Source organism: Egretta garzetta, unplaced genomic scaffold, assembly GCF_000687185.1.
Source record: "Egretta garzetta isolate BGI_Z169 unplaced genomic scaffold, ASM68718v1 scaffold16, whole genome shotgun sequence".
Classification (NCBI taxonomy): Eukaryota; Metazoa; Chordata; class Aves; order Pelecaniformes; family Ardeidae; genus Egretta; species Egretta garzetta.
This window is the reverse complement of record NW_009260022.1, coordinates 6,414,638-6,437,156: the sequence shown is the minus strand read 5'-3', so window position 1 is coordinate 6,437,156 and position 22,519 is coordinate 6,414,638. Positions and strand designations below refer to the sequence as shown.

At 41.0% G+C, this 22,519-nt stretch overlaps 2 protein-coding genes across 6 annotated transcripts in view; one reads left to right on the top strand and one right to left on the bottom strand.

Annotated features, from left to right (window-relative positions):
* Positions 1 to 3,434: 3,434 nt before the first annotated feature.
* On the top strand, positions 3,435 to 16,546 carry NFE2L2 (nuclear factor, erythroid 2 like 2). Its single transcript, XM_009640804.2, has 5 exons — positions 3,435 to 3,682; positions 10,783 to 11,052; positions 11,223 to 11,318; positions 11,976 to 12,155; positions 14,193 to 16,546. Exons 1-5 carry the CDS (start codon positions 3,530 to 3,532, stop codon positions 15,399 to 15,401), a joined length of 1,908 nt encoding a protein of 635 aa, XP_009639099.2. The 5' UTR covers positions 3,435 to 3,529; the 3' UTR covers positions 15,402 to 16,546.
* HNRNPA3 (heterogeneous nuclear ribonucleoprotein A3) overlaps positions 15,951 to 22,519 on the bottom strand; it is a 22,454-nt gene continuing 15,885 nt past the window's right edge. The window contains exons 14-15 of one of the 5 annotated variants that reach the window (XR_004842269.1): positions 21,984 to 22,058; positions 15,951 to 21,783 (exon numbers count right to left, since the gene is read on the bottom strand). The gene's annotated coding sequence lies outside the window, so the exon portion shown is untranslated. Of the gene's footprint in view, positions 22,059 to 22,519 lie in introns of all 5 variants that reach the window. The other 4 variants (XR_004842270.1, XR_004842271.1, XR_004842272.1 and 1 more) reach the window with 4 other exon arrangements.

Below are 22,519 nucleotides of genomic sequence, written 5' to 3'. Positions count from 1 at the left end.
GATCAGGTTGCTCAGAGCCCCAACCAACCTGACTTTGAATGTTTCTAGGGATGGGGCATCTACCACCGCTCCAGGCAACCTGTGCCAGTGTTTCACCACCCTCATTGTAAAAAATTTCTTCCTCATCTAGTGTAAATCTACACTCTTTTAGTTTAAGACTGTTACCCTTTGTCCTATCACAACAGGCCCTGCTTAAAAGTTTGTTCCTGTGTTTCTTATAAGCGCCCTTTAAGTATTGAAAGGCTGCAATAAGGTCTCCCAGGAGCCTTCTCTTCTCCAGGCTGAACAATACCAACCCAGCCTTTCTTTGTAGGAGAGGTGTTCCATCCCTCTGATAATTTTTTGTGGCCTTCCTCTGGACCTGCTCCAACAGGTCCATGTCTTTCTTGTGCTGAGGACCCCGGAGCTGGATGCAGTACTCCAGGTGAGGTCTCACCAGAGCGGAGTAGATGGGCAGAATCACCTCCCTCGACTTGCTGGCCATGCTTCTCTTGATGCAGCCCAGGACACGGTTGACCTTCTGGGCTACAAATGCACGTTGTCTGCTCGTGTCCATCTTTTCATCCACCAGTAGCTCCAAGTCCTTCTCTACAGGGCTGCTTTCAATCCCTTCACCCCCAGCCTGTTTTGATACTGTGGGGGTGCCCCGACCCAGGCACAGTTACTAAGGAAGGCCGTGCGTGGTGTTGAATAAACCGTTTAACCATGAATTACTTGTTTGGAAAGATAGCGTCACCACAGCAAAAACTTGCCACACTGGGCCTTCTTCCTCAAATCTGTTATGATCCTGTGCTGTCCAGTGGTGAGCAGTTGAATAGCAATGTATTTTTGACCTTTTTTCTGTTTCTTTTTTTTTTCCTTCCCCTTCTAGAAACTAAATAACCTTTCCAAGTGTGTTTGAACACTCAAAAAAAAAAAAAAGTGACCCTGCTCATTTATTCAAAACTGTGCACTAACACTAAATTCCCAGCATTATCTATATAAATTATGTATGTGAATAGTGCACCTTAATTGCAAAACTCTGATCCACAAAGGTATTTGACACCTGTGCCCCACAGACTGCACCTGGAGGTAGGCACCTACATGCTCTGCTAGGTGTGGGCTGATGTGCACAGAACAGTTTGCAGCTGACCACCTCTGGAGCAAACTGTATTCCCTGCAATGTAACCATATTCATAAGCTTTTAGTCTTAAGACAGTACTAGGCTGATGAGGTGTTTGTGTGGCGAGTTCGAGTTTGAAAGCATCCTTACTCTTTCTTTGTCAGCTCAACTTGGAAGGGTGGAAGAATTTCCTTGATGCAGCCTTATGGAGTAGGTGTCTGTGTTGCTGAAGGAGGGCTGATGGATGCGTGCTGGCAGTACAGGTAGTGAACTTCATGGCTTTCAAACCCACACAGATATTCCAGTTGCTTGCCGTTGTAGTTTGGCCTATGAACAACAACAACAAAGTGAGTTGCCTGTGAGATCAGTGAAGTGAAACTTGGTGAGACGTGCTTCTTGCAATGCTGGAGCACGCAGTCGCCGCATCCAGGCTGTAGTGTAGCTGTAATGACCTATCTGGTGCCTGTCCCCATAACTTGCCCAGTCATCAGCAAAATGAGAGCTAAAATTGGGACTTTACAGCGGGATCCCATTACAGTGAAAATGTGTAGTTCAAGAAAGACTCTAAATAATCCTGGAGAATATTTTGAGCCACAAACAAGCACAATGTTTTCATGTTTGGTTTGAAACATGCTTTTCCAAAAAGTGTGTAATCCTGTTGAAATCAAAATAGTGGCCAATAGGTTATAACTCAGGCTAATGCATACTAATAAATGTTATTTGCAATTTTGTTAGATTCTTTTCTCTGTTTCTATGTTCATATTTTCTTGCTTCCTGATTTCTTTCACTGGACATAAGAGCGTGCTATTTGACTGGATTGCGTTTCCCAGATGACTGAGCCATTATTATCAATAAATCCTCTTGTAGATAAACTAATGAGTAGCCTGTGGCAATGTCCGCACACAGTACATGCCTGGCTGGGTACAGCTGGAGAGCTTGAAGATAATCATTTAACAGGTAATTGTTTTTCAAGTACTGCAGGTTCAATATATAAAATGAATTGGGACACAAAGGCTTTTGTATTCCTATGGCTAAAAGATCAGCAGTATTTTCAGATGCCGTATATTTTTCTTGTATTACTTCTTTACATGTAGGGTAAGGATTTCTTTGCTGTATAAATGACAAAATTCAATAAACATCAATTTTCTTATGAAGCAGTTTTAACTTGGGAGGAAAAAAACCACCTTAATGCAAATAAAGCCACTAACGCCAGCTTTTCCTGAAATGAAATAGACTTCTGTCTGAGATGGCTGCTCTTTGAATACCTTTCAAAATGGAGTTCAGAGGTGCTGTACATGGTGATTAGACAACAGCTAGAAAGTCAGCTACAACAGAATTGCTCAGTTTGCTTGCTGGGGCAACACAGCAGAGTTTTGTTGATGTATGAAGCATGTAAAAACAAACAGACAGACTAACCCACGCTTTATAAAACAATCCCGTATTTTTGCCAGCCTCCCAATTTCATTATGCAACCCGTGTAATAGATTGTAACTTGAATACATATTAACGTTGTGTGCTTATTGACTTAATTATTTTGTAATGCTGCTGATGCAAGATAGAGTAAAGAAGTAGCAAGTAAATGGCTCTGTTAAGCTGAAAGAGGGATTCAGGATTTGAGCGGAAGGGAAAACAATAGTTTTATATCAGCCAAATATACTGTGGAAAAGTGAAATTTAGAATAACATGATGTAATTAAGACCAAAAAGGGAAGAATGGAACCCATCTAACTGAAACAGCAAAGCTCTTAAAACATGTAAGATTCATTGCTTTGGGTGCTGATGTTCCAGAAAGCACTCTGGGATGTCAAGAGATTTAGGACTAAGTCTGAAGAAGCTGGATGACACCCGTGACCATTTTTGGCTTTTGCTTAGCAGCAAGGGTAGTGCTTGTAAATATGGGCATAGTTAAATTTATTCAAGAAAAGTCTACCAGCAGCAGCTCACAGCATTAGACCTCACTGTCTTTTCCTTTAGGCTAAGGCAGAAATAGGGAAATTTGAAGCAGATACAATGCATGACATATTTGGCCATGAATACTAGAAGATAACTTTTAAAAAAACAGATATCATACAAAGACAGTAAGTACCAATGTCAGGTTTAAGACTTTGCTTTCTATATGCCATGCAAATGAGACAGTGGGTTTCAGCTTCCCCCGTCCCCTCCCCATTTTTTTTTTTTTTTTAAAGATGTTGAGGTAGGATTAGTCTTGGGACCATTCAGCCCCTGGAAACCACATGCTCTATATCAAATACTAATATTTTAAAGCTACTGTCTAAAATATGTATTGATTATACATTTTAGAAAAACACAGCTACTTCTGGAGTATCTGAGATTGTTTGGTGCTCTATCTTCTGCAAAAAGATCTGCAGCGCTGAGCAAGAATCCCCTGATCTGTTGTACCAGAAATGGTCACCTCAAGGCAGACCGAATGTGGTGGGAAAAGGATATGTGGATGTGTTTCTCGACTCCAGAGATTAATGAGCCAGAGAGGAGAATGTCGCTCCTGCTGCTGTGCCCCAGGCTGGAAGGGAGTGCTGTGAGGCTCTTGCGCATGTTCAGTATTTTAAAGAGTGGCATGGAGGTGAGGATTGATTGATTTTGCAGAAAGAGAGAAAACTGTTGTCAAAGTGAAGAAGTAAGCTGCTCTTTATGTCCCTCCTCCTCTTTACTGGCTTTCTGATGAGGGTGTTTTTCTTTACCTGCTGTGGTCTTGCTCTACTGTTAGCATTAGGATTTTGCAGCTTTTGGAGTTGAAATGAAGTTAGTATATTAATGACTATAAACAGCCTACAACAGCTATTCTTCATTGCAGTTATATTCTTGCTCATTTTATGTTCTTCAGCCTTAAAGAAACCTGTCTTTTCACTATTACTGGAGAATATATGAGGCATATGTTTTCCCTGGCAGTTTGGAAAGAGCTTGCTTGCCACAGGATGTCATATGGGAAAACCATCATGTTGGGAGCTGTACAGATCTTACAGTCATAGCCTTTGTTGATACCGTTCCTGGAAGATGACGCTTCAGGTGAAATATAGAAATCATCCACCTCTCAGAGGAGTTATTTCTGGAGTGAGGATTGGGAGAGTGGGAGGGTAGTGTCCAGAATTGCACCAGTAGGGGAAGATTGTCCTTCCAGCCACCCAGAACCTCTCCCCATCTTTGTCAGAATAATGCCCAGTTAAGGCTTGCAGTGAAACTTCCTTAAGAATGCTAGAAAATCCAGCCAAGGAGTTTTTCAACTTACTTAATTTAGAAGAGTAGAACCTGACAATTTGGCATTATTAGGAGAGCTTTCTGGAATACAGTGGGAGGTACCATCTGAGAGATGATATGTAAGTTAGGAGAAAACAGAGGCTAAACATTTTAGCTAATGAAATATAAAGACTGCTTTGGTTCCTGGCCTGGTAAAGCATTCTGGATGTTTCTTTCTTCAGTAAGAAAATAAAATTTGTTTACAAACAGATTTCAGGGACTGAGCTTATTTCATGTCTCTGTTGGGGCAGAAGAATGTTCCAAGACATGTGGTCAACAAGCTTATTTATATAGACATGGAGTGGAAATTCTCTTACAACATCAGTTCTTTAAAGCTATGGCTTTCCAACCCTTTTAGAGTTCTTTTTCAGGTAAGTTAGCCTCCCAGGGCTTAAAAAGAGTTTGCAAAGATACCAGGCATCCGAAGATTATTTAGGGCCAGGAAGAGCAAAAGGGCATTGAGAAGCAGAAGTAGGCTGACTTAGTGTCAAGACATACTGGTTTAGTGTCAGTCCAGTCACACCAGTAGGAAGTGGCACAGGTATCAAAGACACTAAAAAAGACACCCCCTCATACCCACCCAAGCACCCTGTTTCCTCCTAGATTGCCTGGGAGGTCTTGGTGAAGAGTGTGGGACAGCAGGCAGCTCCGCAGGGCAGTCAGGGATTTGACCTTGTGCATTCACAAATCACAGGTTGCTGTCACGTGGTGGTGTTTGACAGCTCTCTGTTCTGTCACATTTCCAAATCCTAAATCCAGACATCTAAAATTGCTATTGTACCCCTCTGCCCTCCAGCGTAAATAGTTTCTGCCATTCCCTTTTCCTCATTCTTCTCATAAGGGCTGTTGGGCATTCAGATTTTTCACGTCCTCGATGTCCCTTCCACATTCTTGAATTAACTTTTGTTCTTCGATTTCTAGTTGTAAGGGATTGAAAATTATGGGTCAGCTTTCAAAACTCAATTGCTTTTAAAAAGTTAGGGTGTTAGGCTAACTTTTATCTGCTTTCTGTGCTTTCTCTGAAGCATGAGGCTTATGTGCCCAGGATTTTTTTTTCTGTAATTGAGTTGTAATTAAATAAGTAACTTACCTTGAAAAAGATTTAGAAAACAAAGCGCTAGTTTTGGTGATTTTGGAGATCATCTGAAAACACTGAATGACTTATAAATCATTCTTAAAACCCACTTGAACAAAATCAGTTCCTCCTGAGGATAAGGAGGGGAAGACATTCAGCTGTTGCTTTTGCAGCCTGTGTTTTTCTTAAGTGGTGACATGCTTCCAGCTCCTTCTCTTGCATTTGCTTTATTACTCAATCCCCTCCCTTCCATTCTTGCCTTGGAGTATCTCAGATACTTGATTCTCACTTCCCACACTTTTTTTTTTCTTTTTTAGTACAGCAAAAATTTAAGGTGCTTTTTGTTCATTCCTTTCGCTTTCTGGAAAGCAAATAGGAATTGGGGGATACTTTGCGAGTTCTCTTTCTGTGAATGAGCTGTAGGAGTGTTTTCCTGCTGCTTGTAAGGTCCCTGTCTGAGCTCCCCAGCTGGATGCAATATCTATCGATTCTGTTGCTCTTTCATTTATTCGTGCTGGCGTGTGAAATCTTCTCTCTTCTTGGAGTTAGGTGCTAATGGATCATGGGAAAGAAAAACAAATCCGTGTCTGGTGAGAGGCACTGCTAATGCTTTCCCAATTTATGTTGCAAAAGGCATGACTCGAGGAAGTAAATGTGCAAAACCCACAGATGGGCTCTCTATTAAGGGGATAGCTAATGATGGGTTGAGAGTGCTGTCTGAGAGCACTTTCTGAATTTTTTTCTCTGCTGATGCTTGGGCCACTGGCATGTTTCGACTTTACCAGTGCTACCTGTAAATGGTTTATAGTCCAAACAAAATCAGTCAGATAAAACCAAACAGGGGTGAAACAAAAGATTAGCATTTTGTTTAGAGCACAAAAGTCAGTCTGTGAAAGTAACATGAAAACAGGGTTTCTTGCCTTTGTCTACCCTACTGCAAGCATGTTTGCTTAGGAGCAATAAGAGTTAATTGTCAAACTTTACAATGTAGTTGGAGATTTTCTCATAAAATGTATAACAGACTCTGCCCAGATGGCAAATGCTGATATGTAAATCTAAAACATGAAAATTTCCATTGGGGGCCAGATGGTGGCTTAATGTGAATTGTTTAACATTTATGTTTATCTTATTAGAAGTGCCTTTATATGTCCAAACTAAGCTATCAATGTGGTTGGAAGAGCATATCACTAAATGAAGAAAAAAAAAAACCAACCCTCAAACCATGAGTACGAGGTACCGCCTGCTTACATGGATCACGGGGAAGCAAAGCGTGTCCTTCTCTGTTGAGAGAAGTTCTTTCTTGGTCTGCAGAATTGTGAAGAAAATATTATAAATAAAATCAAATCACTATTTGTCTGCCTGGGAAAAAATATTAAAACCATATTATCTTCCCAGAAGTTAGGAATGTTGGACAATGGTAACACACGTGTTAAATACCATAACGTATTTCCCCTCAAATTAGGCATTGGTGTTCAGTGGTAAAGAGCTGAGCTCTAGACGAGGGGGAAGCGTCGTGGCTGCAATCCCTCCCAGGCGCCGGCCCTTCCTCCTGCCCGGGAGGCCTGGCTCTTCCTCCGCTGCCTCTTGGCTCTGCCAAAACCATTGTTTCCTCTGATGCAATTCAAGAAATTGCACAACGGAGGAAAGAACAAACGGGCACTTGTGGACGCCGTCACATGAGGGACTGCTGGCACCTTTACAGTAAATGTGCCTGATGCTAAGGGAAGTGGTTAGCGTGGCTTCGAAGGGCAGCAGCCAGCCCTGGGTCAGATGAATCTTTCACAGGACTCTCCGTGCACGTGCTCCAGTTTGGATGCGGGTCTGTGCTCGCTCATCCCTCCAAATGAATCTCTCCGAGACCAGCACATCGTGTTGAGACATCTAAAAATTAGAGGGTACCTGTTGCGCAGGCAAGAAGTAAAATACCTTTTCATGGCTTTAGTTAAACACACCAGGTGTCAAATACACAGTTATTTTTTGATGCTTTCACGATGGAAGGGGGGAAAATGCTTCAGTGAGAAACCTAAAATAGAATTCCTGCCTGTGTCTGTGGATCCTTTTGTGTATGTGTGTGATAGTGTTCAACAAAGCAGAGAAATAATTTGAAGAGGAAGGCTGTGGGGAGGCTGAAGGAACAAAATTGCTAAATATTTGCTCTAGACTGCAGGGTTTTTTTTTAGTTCTTTGCCGTCACCTCATGCTGGGCATTGTGATTCACTCCTTAGTGAATCACTGGTCAATGCTGACTCCATTAACTTTGACCTGAGGCTTTGGACTAATGCCCAGATTTTTTTTATCTTGAAAGGGCGATATTATTAAAAGCATTGGCTGAAATGATAGATTAGTGTTAAATGGCAGGTTAATATTTAAATCGGGGTGCTATTTGATGATATTACATATTAGCATATCAAATGGAAGAACACTTCCTCCATGTAACCCATTCAGGTGAAGAGTAATTACTTGAATTCTTATTCAAAGTTAAGGCTAATATTGCTGTATTCGAAAAGTTCTATAGAAACTGAAGATAGGTGGGCTCTTTTCCAATTATACGGTAATAATTAAAAAAAACCAAAACCAAAACAACATCCTTTTGATTTTAAGTGCCACAAACACCATAACTGAATAAAATAAAAAAAGGTGCTCCTGACAAGCATCTCTCTCCAGGGCAGAGCACAGCACTGTTTAGCAAAGCTCAGCCCTTTGCCAGAGAGAAGATGCTGGGCTTAAATATGGTCCCTTGAAAACTGGTGACAGGAGCCAGTCAATGCCGTCATATTTCTCAAGCAACAGCCCAAGATCCCGAAAACCATGCAAGCGTATTCATTCAAAAAAAAAAAAAATCCTGCTTGCTGAATTGATTGCTGCACACACACAGAGGTGGGGTACAGCCACACAGCAACAGCATTTTTTTTTTTTTGGCCAGCTGGTGTCTTTGGAGATCTCTCATCCCACAAACGAGGCAGCATCCAAAGCTTCTTATTTTGATAATGAATATAGCCAGTAGTATGGTTGAAAGATTTAATAGCTGTGCCTTAAGTTTTTGTACTAAGGCTACGTGGGTTTTCTTGAGGAAAATGTTATGCCTTCTGTACCTTTTTTTTTTTTTAATCACTTTTGGTTTTTGTGATTTAAACTGAAACTGAGCACCAGTTCTGCTATTTCTGTGTTGTAGTCTATTGCAACTGGGGGAGGAAAACAGCTCTGTTAATTCACAGCCTCGTGCATTATACACACAGAAAAAAAAATCTTTCGAGTCACATTTTTAATGGTGCCTTGTAAATGAATAATTCAGAAGTGAGCCCTAAAATCCAGATCCTGCAGTTTTACCCAGAACATATTGCAAATGCTCTGAGCCTAGGAAACAGTTTTGAATCTGCTGCAGAAGGAGACAGTGAGCAGCTGGTAAACTACTGGCCCTTAATGAAGCTCTACCATATTGCAATACCTCCAGTTACTGCAGAACTTAATTAGTTCGTTTTACCCTGCCAATCTGGAGAGACCAAACATTGTCTTGGGCAGCCACTGTAATTATTTCAGCTTCTTCATTGCTGGCCATTAAAGCTGAGTTTGGTCTCCCCCAGCAAGGTATATTAAATATGCCTTCGATTTGGGAATGCCTGCATGGTGTTACACATAGATGTTTTACCTAACTGCCCGATTTTAGAGAAAAGTAATTTTTTTAGTAACCGGCAGAAGTAATTCATGCAATGTATAAATATGAGAGTTAATGGTATAGCATTTTTAACGAAGAAATAAGAATACTGAATTGGTTTGTTCAGATGTGGGCTTGCCCTAAAGCTTTTTGCCATAACTGTTGTACAGAAGTGACAGTTTTGAATGTTAACATGACAGCATTCGGGTTACTTTGCTTCTCTATTTGAAAGTAGCCTTTAGAGATAAGGGAATGTGTTAATTTGATGGTATGGCAAAATAAACGTATCTTGGGTGTAGAAAATAAACGTATCTTGGGTGCAGCACTGCCGACTGCATCGGTAATGTTCTGTTTAAATGAAATGTAGTGTTTGGTATGTTATTTGTAGCGTGCTTGCCTGATGAGAATGCCCAACACTGAACATTATTTTTGTGTGCTGCTGCTAAAGGGTGGTTTTAAGAATAATGAAACATGCTGTAAAATCAAAACTCCCAGGCACCAGCTAGCAATTGTTGGCGTTTACTCGTCTGACAAATGTGGCTACCAAGTGTTAAAATTCTGTATCAGCTGACATCCAAATTGATGATTTTTAAGTGTTAGGTTTTCTTCACAGAAGAAAGTAGTCCAAACTTCAGCCTTGAAAAATATTGAATGTTTAAACAGTAAAAAAATCCAAAACAATCTACTAACCCCTTTCTCCCTTCCCCCCCCCCCCCCCACTACATATGCAAGAAATTAAAAGAAATTGTAGCCAAATCAAATAATATTAACTGGTTGATTTTCCCTAAATAGCAGAGTTTAATTTGTCTTCTGAAACACTGCAGGAGCAAGGGGTGGCTGATTTCCAAGAAATTTAGGTCATTGTCAGTTGCTGGATAATGATTGACTCTGTGATGAGCCAGAGGCCAACTGATGAACCAAATTTGAGACTGTTGACCTCTAGTTTATACTTGGCTACTCCAAACCAACTGTGCTTAGAACATCAACTTAGACTAAGCTTTACATTACCTTTTTTTTTTTTTTTTTTTTTTTTTTTTAGTAATAGTCTTAATATTTAGTGCTTAGTTTAGTGCTACAGTGATGTTATGTCACTCGGCGACTTTGAAACCAGTTTATCCTCCGACTCTGAAGCCCTGTTCTGCTGATCTTTCAGATTAATACTTAATACCAGGATGGAACATACATATTTTAAAATACATTTTGCAGTATGGCTACTATAGTTACTCCAGACAGCCCCCGTCATGTTTTTAGTCAGCTTTTATGGTTTTATAAGATCATCTGAAAAAAAATTACATGTGCAAACTTTTCAATTTCTGTTCTTTTCTCCTAAAAATTACTTTCTTAATGTGGCATAATTCATTCCATAGCTCCACGTGTTCTATGAGCTAGCTTAGGAAAGAAGAATATATTTATCCTCTGGCTAGTTCAGGTATTGCCTTACCAATTGTAACAAATTACTTCGTTTATATGAGTCTGGGTGCAGGCCACAGCAACCAAACCATCAGTTCACACACTTAAGAAAGGTTGTATAGAGATGATATTTTATTTAGATAATTTTGTAGGATTAAGAGAATAAGCCTCAGTTACGCGAGTCTACCTGTTTGAAATAGCATAATTAATACAGAAATCAAAAGCTTCGCTATTGTTCTAAACCAGTTTTGCTGGGGAGCAAACTTGCTTAAAAAAAGCATTTCTATTACAGGACATGAACTTGATTGACATCCTTTGGAGGCAAGATATAGACCTTGGGGCAAGGCGTGAAGTTTTTGATCTTAGTCAACGACGGAAGGAGTATGAACTCGAGAAACAGAAGAAACTTGAAAAGGAAAGACAAGAGCAGCTCCAAAAAGAGCAGGAGAAAGCCTTGCTGGCTCAGCTGGAGTTAGACGAAGAGACAGGTGAATTTGTTCCTGTTCAGCCAGCTCAGCGCATTCAGTCAGAAAATACTGAGCCGCCAATCGGTTTCTCACAGGTAAACTCTTAATACGTGTTTGTGAGTGTGTTTAAACCTTTTTCCATCCGCAGGATGGAAAGACATAATGTTAGTGGTTACCTAAAATGAATTTGCATTCGTTGCTGTAATGGAAGATTCTTCGGTTATTCAAAGATGTAGTAATATTTTTTCATAACTTTCCTATTTAGACCGCACAGACTTCAAAACCAGAAGCAGAGGCCTTGTCCTTTGATGACTGCATGCAGCTCTTGGCAGAAGCATTCCCATTTATAGATGACAATGAGGTAAAAAATGCTCAATACAGTACTTTCACAGGTGGTCTCCTAGGGGATCGGGCTCTTGTGTTCTCTTACTGAGATTTGTCTTCAGCATAATACTAATTTGTGATATGATTTGAGTTTTGTCCTCAAGCTGAGTCCAACTGGAATGAAGCAGTGTAGTAGGCTTGAAGTAGGGCAGTGGCCGGAGGGAGTGGAGCAGTACTCTTGCCTTCCTTCTGCTTACTGAGTCCGGCAGCGGACTTTGTCGGCTTGCGACAGCGAGCTTAGTGCAGCTCTCTGGAGTTCGTGCATTTGAGTTCCTTCATTTCCATGAGCTGATCCAGACTATCGGATGTGTAAGGATAAGCCCTTCACCAGCCAGTTTCTGGATTTTTGTTTTCCTGGGCTTTTTTCTTGAATATGAAAACGCCTTTCATAAGAATATTTTTATATTATCCCATTTTTTACAAAAAGTGCTTTTGTTAAGAAATACCTGTCTGTCTGTTCTGCAGAAATGGTAGAACGCCAAAACCCATATTTTTGCTTTGGGAAGTTCAAAGTTGGTTTTTTTGAGTAGGGTTTCTTAATGTGGGGGATTTTGTTGTTGTTATTGTTGTTTTGTTTGTTTGGGGTTTTTTTCAATTTTTTCTTTTTTTTTTTTTTTTTTTTTTAACACTTCAGGCTTCTTCAGCTGCATTTCAGTCACTGGATCCTACTCAGATCGATAGCAACCCAGTCTTCGCTGCTTCTGATCAAACTCAGGCACCTGAATCACCTGTTCTAGCTCCACTTGCTGATGCAGAGAATATGCAGAACATAGAGCAAGTTTGGGAAGAATTATTGTCCCTTCCAGAGTTACAGGTAAAGGTTTAGTGTGTTAAGCACCTGAAAAAAAATAGCATGGTATTTTGGAGAATGCAGTACAGTACATCTTAACAGGTGGTGATTATGGCTGTCATGTTGGATCCTACACTTCTAGGTTGTTTATAACTCAATATGAGCTTTAATTTTTCAAAAAGAATATATTGAAAAACGTGTAGGAGGAAGGAAATTGGTTGCTTATCAGAAGGCCTTAATAAAACACAATCTATATTCCCAATCAGAATTTCCCCATGTTTAGCAAGTCATCATTTGCCTCTCTATGCAACTCGTTACAGCATGATCATGCTTGAAATTTCAGCTGCTTAAAAACAGATGCTTCTGAATTATGGATCTATGACAGGAGTTGTTTCCACAAGCATTATTGTAAATGGGGTTTTTTGCAGTGTCTGATTATGCAAGTCATTTACGGTTACTTTTGTATTCAACTTTTATCTAAGGAAAAGGTTTCGTAAAGATGATGATGGAACGTATATTTAGATACGTAGAAGAGTCACGTATAGTTATATAACTACTGTTTGTATATGTTCAGTAAGAACTAATAATGAACAATCATGAACTGAGTATTTCAAAGGAACCAAAAAAATCACTTTGCTATATTTCAAAATTGTGCATTACGGAGGACGTCTAGGGTTTTCTTTTCCCCACCTCTCATCCTTATGTTTCTATTTATTTTCCTTAGATTTGACTATAAAACTGAGTAAATTTATTTTCAAATATATTACTGTAGAACATCACCATGCTTTAGCAAGATGCTGCTCTACTTTATGCTGCTAACACGAGATGAATGCTTGGTGGAATGCCTGTAAATCTGATTCATATTTAAAAAAAAGTTCGCAGGAACCACCACTCTACATTTTCCCTTTGTCTTTTTATATTTTTTCAAAATTTTCCTAGTTCCCTAATCTTTGCTCCTGTGGCAGGCTTAAAAGCCCCACAATAAGTAACAAGGGCAGTTGGCTGTGAAGAGGCAGCAGTGGTGCTGAAAATACGTTAAGAAACCAAACCAAAATTATCTGTTGCAGTAATTCTGAATAGCAATTGAATAATCTTCAAGAAAGAAGTGAGATCGTTAAATTGAGGGCATTGCCTTTTACAAATTATGTTTGAAGAAAAGAAAAAAAAAAAGAGCTCTCATTCAAAACCTTAGCTTAAGCCTCGAACGATCTCTGGTTAAATAATCAGTGTGTGGTCTCTTCTTAAGAGGAACAGAATCATTTTGGTAATTGCCTAATTCTTTGGGGACAGCAGGCACACTTATTTCAGCTTCAGTTAAGAAACTGCCACCCCGTTGGAAAGAACATTGGTCTTGCAGCCAAGGAAAGCCCATCAATGTAATAGTCTTTGACGCTCACACTGATGTCAGCCAGCTTAACTAAAAGTACACGGGGTGAGTTAATGTTTGCAAGGCTTTGTGTTAGTACTCTCTTTACTTCACCAAGAATTACATTTCTCTGCACTGAACAGCTGCTTCATTCAGTAAAGCCTAAAAGAATCTTGGTTTTTGAGGAAAAGAAATCCATCACATAGCATGAAATTAAGAGTGCTAAAAGTAACTGTTTGCTAGTAGTGCTTGCTATGTCTCATTCAGTAACTTTACATTTACCCATTACATGTGCTCATGCCGTTCCTAGCGGTGGTGCTTGTGAGAAGTTCAGACCTGGCAGCTCCAGGATCCCCACTAGCAATTTACCAGAACAGGAGGGCTCCGTGCAGCTTCCATAAGCATTGGAATGGGTCTCTTCAGCATCTTGCTAGGAGTTTGAGAGACTCTGCTCCCTTAATCTAAATAGCTTTGTCCAGAACCAGTTGCTTCATACCCTTGCTTAGGCATCTAATCAGCTTCCTAGATTGCCTCTGCGTAAAGTGTATTGTAGTCATCTAGGTTACAGCAGTATTGTAATACCCATTTTATGTGTGGTGTTGATTCTTAAGGTATTTAATGTTTGTGGGTTATAGAAAAAGGTTTTATCAGTTGGAGGTGTGTTGCTCAACTTCTCTCTTGCATTTCCCATGTAGTGTCTTAACATTGAAAATGATAACCTGGCTGAGGTAAGCACAATCGCAAGCCCTGAAACCAAGCCAACAGAGATGCAGAACAGCTATAATTACTACAGCTCGTTACCCATCATGAGAAAAGACGTTAACTGCGGTCCAGATTTCTTGGATAGTATCGAGGGCCCCTTTTCCAGCATTTTGCCACCGGAAGACACCAGCCAGCTGAGCGTGAACTCTTTAAATGACATGTCCCCTTCAAACTCTGATTTCTGTGAGGATTTCTACACCACCTTTATTGATACAAAGGCGAACGGTGACACAGCAACGACAAACACCATCAGTCAATCACTTGCGGAAATTCTAAGTGAACCTATTGATCTTTCTGATTTCTCACTGTGTAAAGCTTTTAATGGCAACCTCTCAGGAACCCTACCAGAATGTAATGATTCTGACTCTGGCGTTTCACTGAATGCAAGTTCTAGTGTAGCATCACCTGAACACTCTGTCGAATCATCCGCCTATGGAGATAAGACTTTTGTTTGTAGCGATTCGGAAATGGAAGACATGGATAGTGCTCCTGGAAGCGTGCCGCAGAGCAACGCTCACCTGCAGTCTTTGCAGTTCCAGGATCGAGTCTTCTCTTCCGTGGGGCCAAGCACTCAAACGCCTAGTTTGCAATGTACAAACACGCCAAAGAAAGAACCCCCTGCCGGTCCAGGCCACCCCAAAGCCCTGTTCGCAAAAGATAAACCCTCAAGCTGCCTTGAAGCTCATCTCACAAGAGATGAGCAAAGAGCAAAAGCTCTGCAGATCCCTTTTCCTGTTGAAAAAATCATCAATCTCCCAGTTGATGACTTCAATGAAATGATGTCTAAGGAGCAGTTCAGTGAAGCCCAGCTCGCGCTTATTCGAGATATACGCCGGAGAGGCAAGAACAAAGTGGCTGCTCAAAACTGCCGTAAAAGAAAACTGGAAAATATAGTGGAACTGGAGCAAGACTTGAGTAACCTAAAAGATGAGAAAGAGAAATTGCTTAAGGAAAAAGGAGAGCACGACAAAAGCCTCCGACAAATGAAAAAGCAGCTAACCACCTTATACCTTGAGGTCTTCAGCATGCTGCGCGATGAAGATGGAAGGTCTTACTCTCCTAGTGAATATTCGCTGCAGCAAACTAGAGACGGCAATGTCTTTCTTATTCCTAAAAGCAAGAAGTCAGAGACTAAACTTTGAAGGGCAGCACAGCTGGCTACTGTTCTCAGAGTTGTTATTTTTGTATCGCTACCCTGATAGTTTTTACTGTGAGGTGGAATGCAAAATCAGATAATATTTTTCAAGTAATTCTATGCAATGATAATTTTAAAGCTAATGATTAGTTTGTGGAAGATGCAAGTTTAAAACTAATAGTGTAATGCAGATGGACGTATGCAAAATTTGTAATCTCACTTCTATAACAGACATTTCCTTCTTATAGCACCACTTTGACTAGTTTCCATATACATGTAAATATTTAAAGATACCATATTTATATACTGTTCCTATCTCTTGTTATATTCATAGATTTGAGAGAGAGAGAGAGAGAAATATAAATGATTTTAGCCTTCTAAATATAATTTCTTGCAAGACAAACAGTACGGCTTCTGATACTTTTTTATAAATATGCAATAGTGTGTTTCCCATTTTTCTTACACATTTATACTTGCTTTATATTTAATATATTATTTTAATTTAGTATAAAAGTTGATACCTAGTGTTTGATTTTGATTTATCAGTTCATTAAACTTTTTTTTTTTTTTTAACTCTACTTCATACACATTTATTTCCCTAAAGGAGGGAAACCCTCACTAGTTTTCCCTGGCTACGTCTTCATGTAACAAATACGCTTAATAACCGGAGATGTATTGCACAGCATCGTCAGCATTACTAATGCTTCGTTTGGCATCATTTTAACAGCCATTTGGAAGGACTGTGTAACACAAAGTTAAGTTTCAAATCTGTGCTAAGTTTACATAGTTTTTATTTTGCTCTTTGAACACTACTTAAATTGAGGGAGGATAGATCTTTCCTCTAAAGGCATTTAAAATCTGTTAATGAAGACACTGTCAGCATTATGCCTTTTTCTGGCTAAAAATTCTGTACGCTTCCGAGTAATTGTTCTAGAAATACACCACACCTCTCTGACTCTGATCAGCGAGCGCCGCTTGTCACTGCTGTTACTTTGGAGCTTACGGAAGGAGGGATACCAACTGCCTGCCAACTGCACTGTTTGGAACCTGTGCTCACTTCATTGAAAAGCACTGTGGAGTTTAAATTATGACCTAGAAGAGAATAAAAATGGGGCAAATAAATAGCATTGGTTTGTTTACTCTTCTAATGGACTCATTGTACTTGATCATTGTGGATTTTTTTGAATACAGAAAATGCATAATTTGTGATTTGAAATACACATACTGATCTGAACATTAAAAACTGTATCATCTTTCTTCATCTTCCCTGTGACACTCCTAAAAGGCACCTTTAATCCAAAATGGTTCTTCTGCCACTGATGCTCTGTATCATTTTAGGAATACTTGGTCTATTACAATATTACGCATAACTTCACTTAGGATAATAAACACCATGTTGTTTTGCAAGACCTTGTGGTACACTTCTTTAAAAGAAGGAACAGGAGATACTGAAAAAAGGTAGAGTAGGACCCACAAAAATTGTTTAATAATGTTGTAGGAAAGAGGTTTTGAAGAGGAAACCATTAGCTCGTTATTCACAAAGTTAGAGTAATGCTAAAGTGATGTGGTTGTTGGTGAATTCAGTCTCGAGATTTTTATTTCCCAAACTTTTTAATGATGCTGGAGTTGCACATCCAGCAGAAAGGATCTCCTCTCATGGCTGGCCATGAAAGCCAAAGGAACAATTTTAGATTATCATAATCCCACTTCCATACTGTATCACTTTTTATGGACCTTCGGAGTGTCCTCAAAGAAAGAAAAAAGAAAGAACAGTGCAAAGAGGCAGTACAGAAAGCTGTAGTTCTGGTGAATATCGATCTGTCACAGGTCTGTCTCCTGGTCTTGACTGTTCTATGCTGTTTGCTGCTTTCCTACACCTCTCCAGTGACTCAGCCCTCTCACCTGAACAGACTTAACTAGTTCGGAGCCCGCGATTATGCAAGTACCAGGTTTGGTTTTCCCTGTATGCAGAGAATTTCAGATGCTATTTTATTGTCCACCTGGTCACAGCAGTATCGGTGTAACTGCAGAATCACCTTTGGTTTTTATTACCCCAAATAACTTTTTATTTCCAATCTCTGTCACCTTGTCATTCATCTTCCCGGTAAATCAGTTACTGATTCCGCATAGCAGAGGCCTCTCTGGTGCCTGGTGCAGACGCACACACTCGCCCTCTAACCAGAGAAGAGCAGGGGTAGGAAAGCAGAGCAGTTAACAGCTTCACCAAGAAGGCAGTTTCGCTCCAGGGCAGTGTAATGCCAGGAACCCTGACCCTATTGACTCTTTAAAAGGTGAGCATAATGGCCAACATACCTAAACCCGGGACTATCAGTTATTCCAGCCCTACCTACCTTAAGAGAAAAGGAACAGTTTCACACACAGCCTCTCATACCCCGTTACTTGCTGCGAGGTCCTGCCCCACAAAACGTCTGTATCTGAGGCGGCAGATACAGCAAAGTCATGAAAACACCTGCAGCCTCACACTTCCAGCATCCCTGGAAGGACTAGGAACCCTACCCATTACATCAAGTAGTAACATCTGGTTTTGCAGAAGACATCAGGAAACGTAAATCCAGGTGACCTAACTTGCACTTCTGAGACTGCTTACCTTGCTTATCCTGACCTTCTTCCTTCCTAACGGCGCACCAGTCCATCCCACTGCGCAGTCCTTGACACGCTCCGAATGAAGAACACTCCTCTTTTTGGAGCAAACAGTCAATACCAACGGTTGAAAACCCAGAGGCTGGATCTGATGGACAAAGCAGGTCTATTTGCTCTAGATAGGGGAGCCAAGCACCAGCTAAAGCGAGTCGAAGATACTGCAGCAGTGAGGGGTATTTTTTCTTGCTGCTGTTGTTCCAATGCATCTCTACTGACTTTGCCACCAGCCCTGCCTACGAAGGAAAACAGCCCTAGCAGTCGCCAAGCCTGGGTGAACACTAGGGGAATGTGAGACACCGCTGCCGTTTAAAGCGAGAGGATCTAAAATCCATAAAGGACAGCAATTTTAGAGCATAAGCATTAAGGAGGAAGCAGAGTGAGCTGCAGCCCTGGACCGTCTTTCAACACCGATGCACAGTAGCTCTGACGCATGGGTAGGTCTGATGGCAAAGCAGAGAGCGCCTGAAGAGGAAGAGCTCCTGGGTTCTTCCCCTGCCCTGAACTAGGCTAGCGAACATCTGACTTGCAGAGAAAATGTTCCCTCTAGCCGTAATACAGATACTTACAAATTGGCCACAGAGACCTCTGTAAACCCCTGCCCTCTGCTTCCATTTGTTCCTTATTTTAGCATGAAAGCCAAAGGCAAACAGCATCCTTACAGCCTTCGCAGGGGCCGCTGTATTTCTGCTACCACATTTCTGAAACCTAATGCAGGGATACTCATTCCCTCACCACAGTGAACAGAGCAACAACAAAAAAGCTGCAGTTAATGCAGAAGCCTTGATCGAATTCCACCCAGCAAAGCATCAGTGTGAAGTAACTCGGACCACAACAGCTTGCATTCAGTTTAAACCAGTACTTTTCATATCATGGAGGCAGTGACCGTTGTACACGCATCGAAACACACACCACCACTGAGGAAGGAAAAAAAAAATGTTCTCCATTTGATTATTTTGGTACACGTGGAAACATCAGATCGCAAACTATATCCTTAATTTTATTATTATTACCGAGGTACAGAGTATGTTCCCAAACTTGAGAGCGACAAAGTGACATTGCCAAGTGTAACGCATCACAGTCAGTGCTGACCTCATACACTGACAAGTCTCCACCTGAAGACCGTTTATTTCTTGATGAAAACATTCAGTTTTAACACTGTTAACAGGGAAGCCGAGGAGCTGGGCTGAACCACGGTTTTCTGACCGGCAGTCCTGAGCTGGAAAGATGATCCTGTAACTCACAATGTGTTGCAATAAGTTAAGACCGCTTTGTGTTCCTCACAGCACTAAAAAAAGGTGATGGCAACACAGTTTAGATGGTAAGTCATTTGACAATATACACTTTATTCTGATACAAAATTGAAATATTTTAACAAATTTCAATCCATTATGGACTATACTGCAATTTTTAACTTCCATGCTATTTTTAAACTTGTTTAACCACAAGTTCTAAGATCGCAGCACACTAGCACCATTGCTCTTGAAGTCTCTGCCAGTTATTACAACACATTTTTCTGTTTCCAATCTTGCGATATTATCTTCTACATGAAGGCCATTTTTCTTCTACGGAGATACTTGGATTACTTTAGTTCAGGAAAAAGCTAATCTTAGACAGAGATGTCAACCTGTAGCACCCACAGCAGAAAAAGAACCATCCATCAGATATCTGAATTTGAGCGACAACTCAAGATCTTTCATGCTCCACACAATTTAAGATACAAACACTTGTCAGAGACCACAGACTGATACGTAAGCGAATATTCCACTGCAGCGCAGACAGTATATGGAAACACGTTAATGTCTTAAACACAGGAACCAAAAGACAGCAAGTCAGCACATCACACAATCAATGCTTGAAAGCCTAGGAGCATTCCCCTTCCCGCCTCAAACATTTAAAGGATATCAAAGTTACGATGCTGCATTTAATTCCAGTGTTCCCTAGTAACAAAACACAACATCTGCATCAACCTGGGCCCCTTTTGGGGAAATACACATTTTGCTACCTGGAAGTACCATTTGCTTTTAGGTTAACACGCAGGTTTCGATATCAAATAAACGTCTGTAGAACTGCAGGTTAGGGAGCAACGCTTTGTGAACTTTACATCTTTATATCTCCATTTACAGCTGCTACTTCCAGTAGCAGCCACTATAGAAAAGCCTAGCCAGGAAACAATATTCTTAACTCTTGGAAGTGCCTCTTGGACAAAGATATGCTTGACCAAGTACTCCTAAAGGATGTGTTTATCTCTGATGAGGTTTATTTCTAAACAAATTGGGGTGTGAATAACTGAGATTAAGCAAAATAGACTAACAAGAGTGTTGTAAATCCAAGTGTGAAAATAACTCTAACAGCGAATATCTAGTTCTTATACGTGGTGCAAAGAGGCCCCTCCAGAGCACAGAGCAAAGCCTGCAGCAACGCAGAACCCTCCAATTTTAAGGAAAGGCAGAGCTTTGCTCTATATGCAGGCCTAGCAATGGGATGCAAACTGGAAGTTAAGACTTACTTTTGTTAAAACATTTTAAAGATTTCACTGTTTAAAAACTTCAATGCGTCCTGTCCCCCTCCCCTGCCAAAGTACAAAAGCGTTTGCCCTCAGCAGGGTAACCAAGGCTTTTCCCCGCCAGCCGCTGCTGCGTGCGGGTGCCCCGGCGAGCTCACAAGGGCAGCTCTGCCTAGCAGAGGAAAAGCAAAGGTTTCCCACCTCCGGGTGCAAGAAAGCAAGTTTGTCACCTCAGCACCAAGCTGCTAAAGAGAGAGAGGCTGCGACCTCGCTGCGGAAGTTCTGAATTTTGGCTCACCCTTGGCTAACTAAAAAAAGTCTGTCAGCGTTTTTTTAAAAATACAGTCGCTGTGAGATTTCCGTTAAGTAGCTCCTGAAAATGAAAATCTCAACAAGACCATTGCAAATTACTTCCAAGTTAACTTTTAATTGTACGTTACAGTGTCAAGAGTCTGCTTTCCGGATGTTTGTTTACAGACAGCAGGTAACAGGTTTAAGTACTTGAATCAGTCTGTGAACACACCTAAGCCCCAGGTTAAACCAAAATGCAAAGGTTCCATTCAACTTTCTTTTCTAACTGAAGCATAACCAACACTAAAATAGAAACTGACTTCGCAAAAATAACGCAGACTCAAAAACGTATTGGTAAGTTTAAATAGGTACTGGACTACTATATAAAAGGAGTTAAAAATACCCCAGGCCCAACAACCGAAGGTGCAGAAAAGGAAACGCACGTTCCAAGAGTTAAGAACCAGTGTGCACAAAAGTGGATTCCATGGAAAGTTCTTTTGTCGCCATTCGTCTGTATAAACGCAGCTGTGCTTTCAGCTGGGTGTCACGCGAGAGTCTCACCCTCCGCTAAACTACCCAAGGCGGGGGGGAGGGGGGGGAGAAATCTGGAACTCTTTGATTTGCACAGATACATACAAACCCACCTGGTAAGCCAAGATTAACGCATGAGGAGGGAAACCACTGCTCTACCCAAGGCAAAGCGCCTCTACAGAATTACTGCGGCGGCAGCGTACCGCGCGCTACCGAGAATTGCGATGACCCGCTTCAGCATCTTCACCTTTCTGGGTTTCTGTAAGGCGGCTCTTTCTATTACAAGGCAACAAACAGTTTCTCGAGAACCCCCACTGCACGCTCCCCGCGGAAACCAGAGCGCACATTTCAAAACATTGATCGTTTCTGCCTTGTCGATCTCGGGCACGCAGCAGTTTTGTACCTGCCAGGAGCAGAAGATTCTTGGCTAGCAACTATGCCAGCACGCAACCCTCGCCCGGAGCAGGCAACACTGGCTGGCGCGTGCTGGAATACTTGCTCCTTAGTACCTAAGGCTTTCCTTGGTATCAAGAGGCTGGCAAAGGAAAGCCTAGGAGGAAATAAGCGTTAAACAAGTGTTGTACTATACACTACAAGTCTTACCCAGTCAGAAACCTTCAATTGAAGAGGATGTGCAAGACATTCCCCATTTTGTCAAGCAGCAGCTTCTCATTCAACCTGTAAATTAAAGACATTACTCTTACCTTGTTTAAAAACCTCCCGCTACTCTTTTTAATTCATGAAAAATGTTAAAGGCAAACCTTACCTATGCTCATTGCCCTTCCTTTCAGGTCTAAACGCTAGACCTATTGATTTTGAGTCAACTCAAGTAGCTATCACTCAAGGAGGTTCCAAGGGGTGAAGAACTCTTGCTAGACTTTCTTCCGATATTTCAGCTGTGATAAGCGGATTTAACTAGCCTTTGGGAAGCTGCTCACTATCAGCACAGTATCTTATGCCTTCACTTCTCTGGAAGTTGAAGCTGTTGCTCCTGCTGCCTTGTCATTCTTTAATTATGCTGACTTCTCCATACTCAATAGGCTGCTGAAGTCCTGTCTTATGAGTCTCCTTAGCAAAGTATGGATCAAAGAAGGACATCCTAGGTTCTTTAGAGCTGGTTAATCACTGTCCTTACGCTC

Excerpts from the sequence above, each read along its gene's own strand:
- NFE2L2 (XM_009640804.2), top strand. The coding sequence starts at position 3,530 with ATGTGGTGGGAAAAGGATATGTGGATGTGTTTCTCGACTCCAGAGATT. Across the intron at positions 3,683-10,782 it reads TTTTAAAGAGTGGCATGGAG|GACATGAACTTGATTGACAT; the intron begins GTGAGGATTGAT and ends TTTCTATTACAG. Across the intron at positions 11,319-11,975 it reads CATTTATAGATGACAATGAG|GCTTCTTCAGCTGCATTTCA; the intron begins GTAAAAAATGCT and ends TTAACACTTCAG.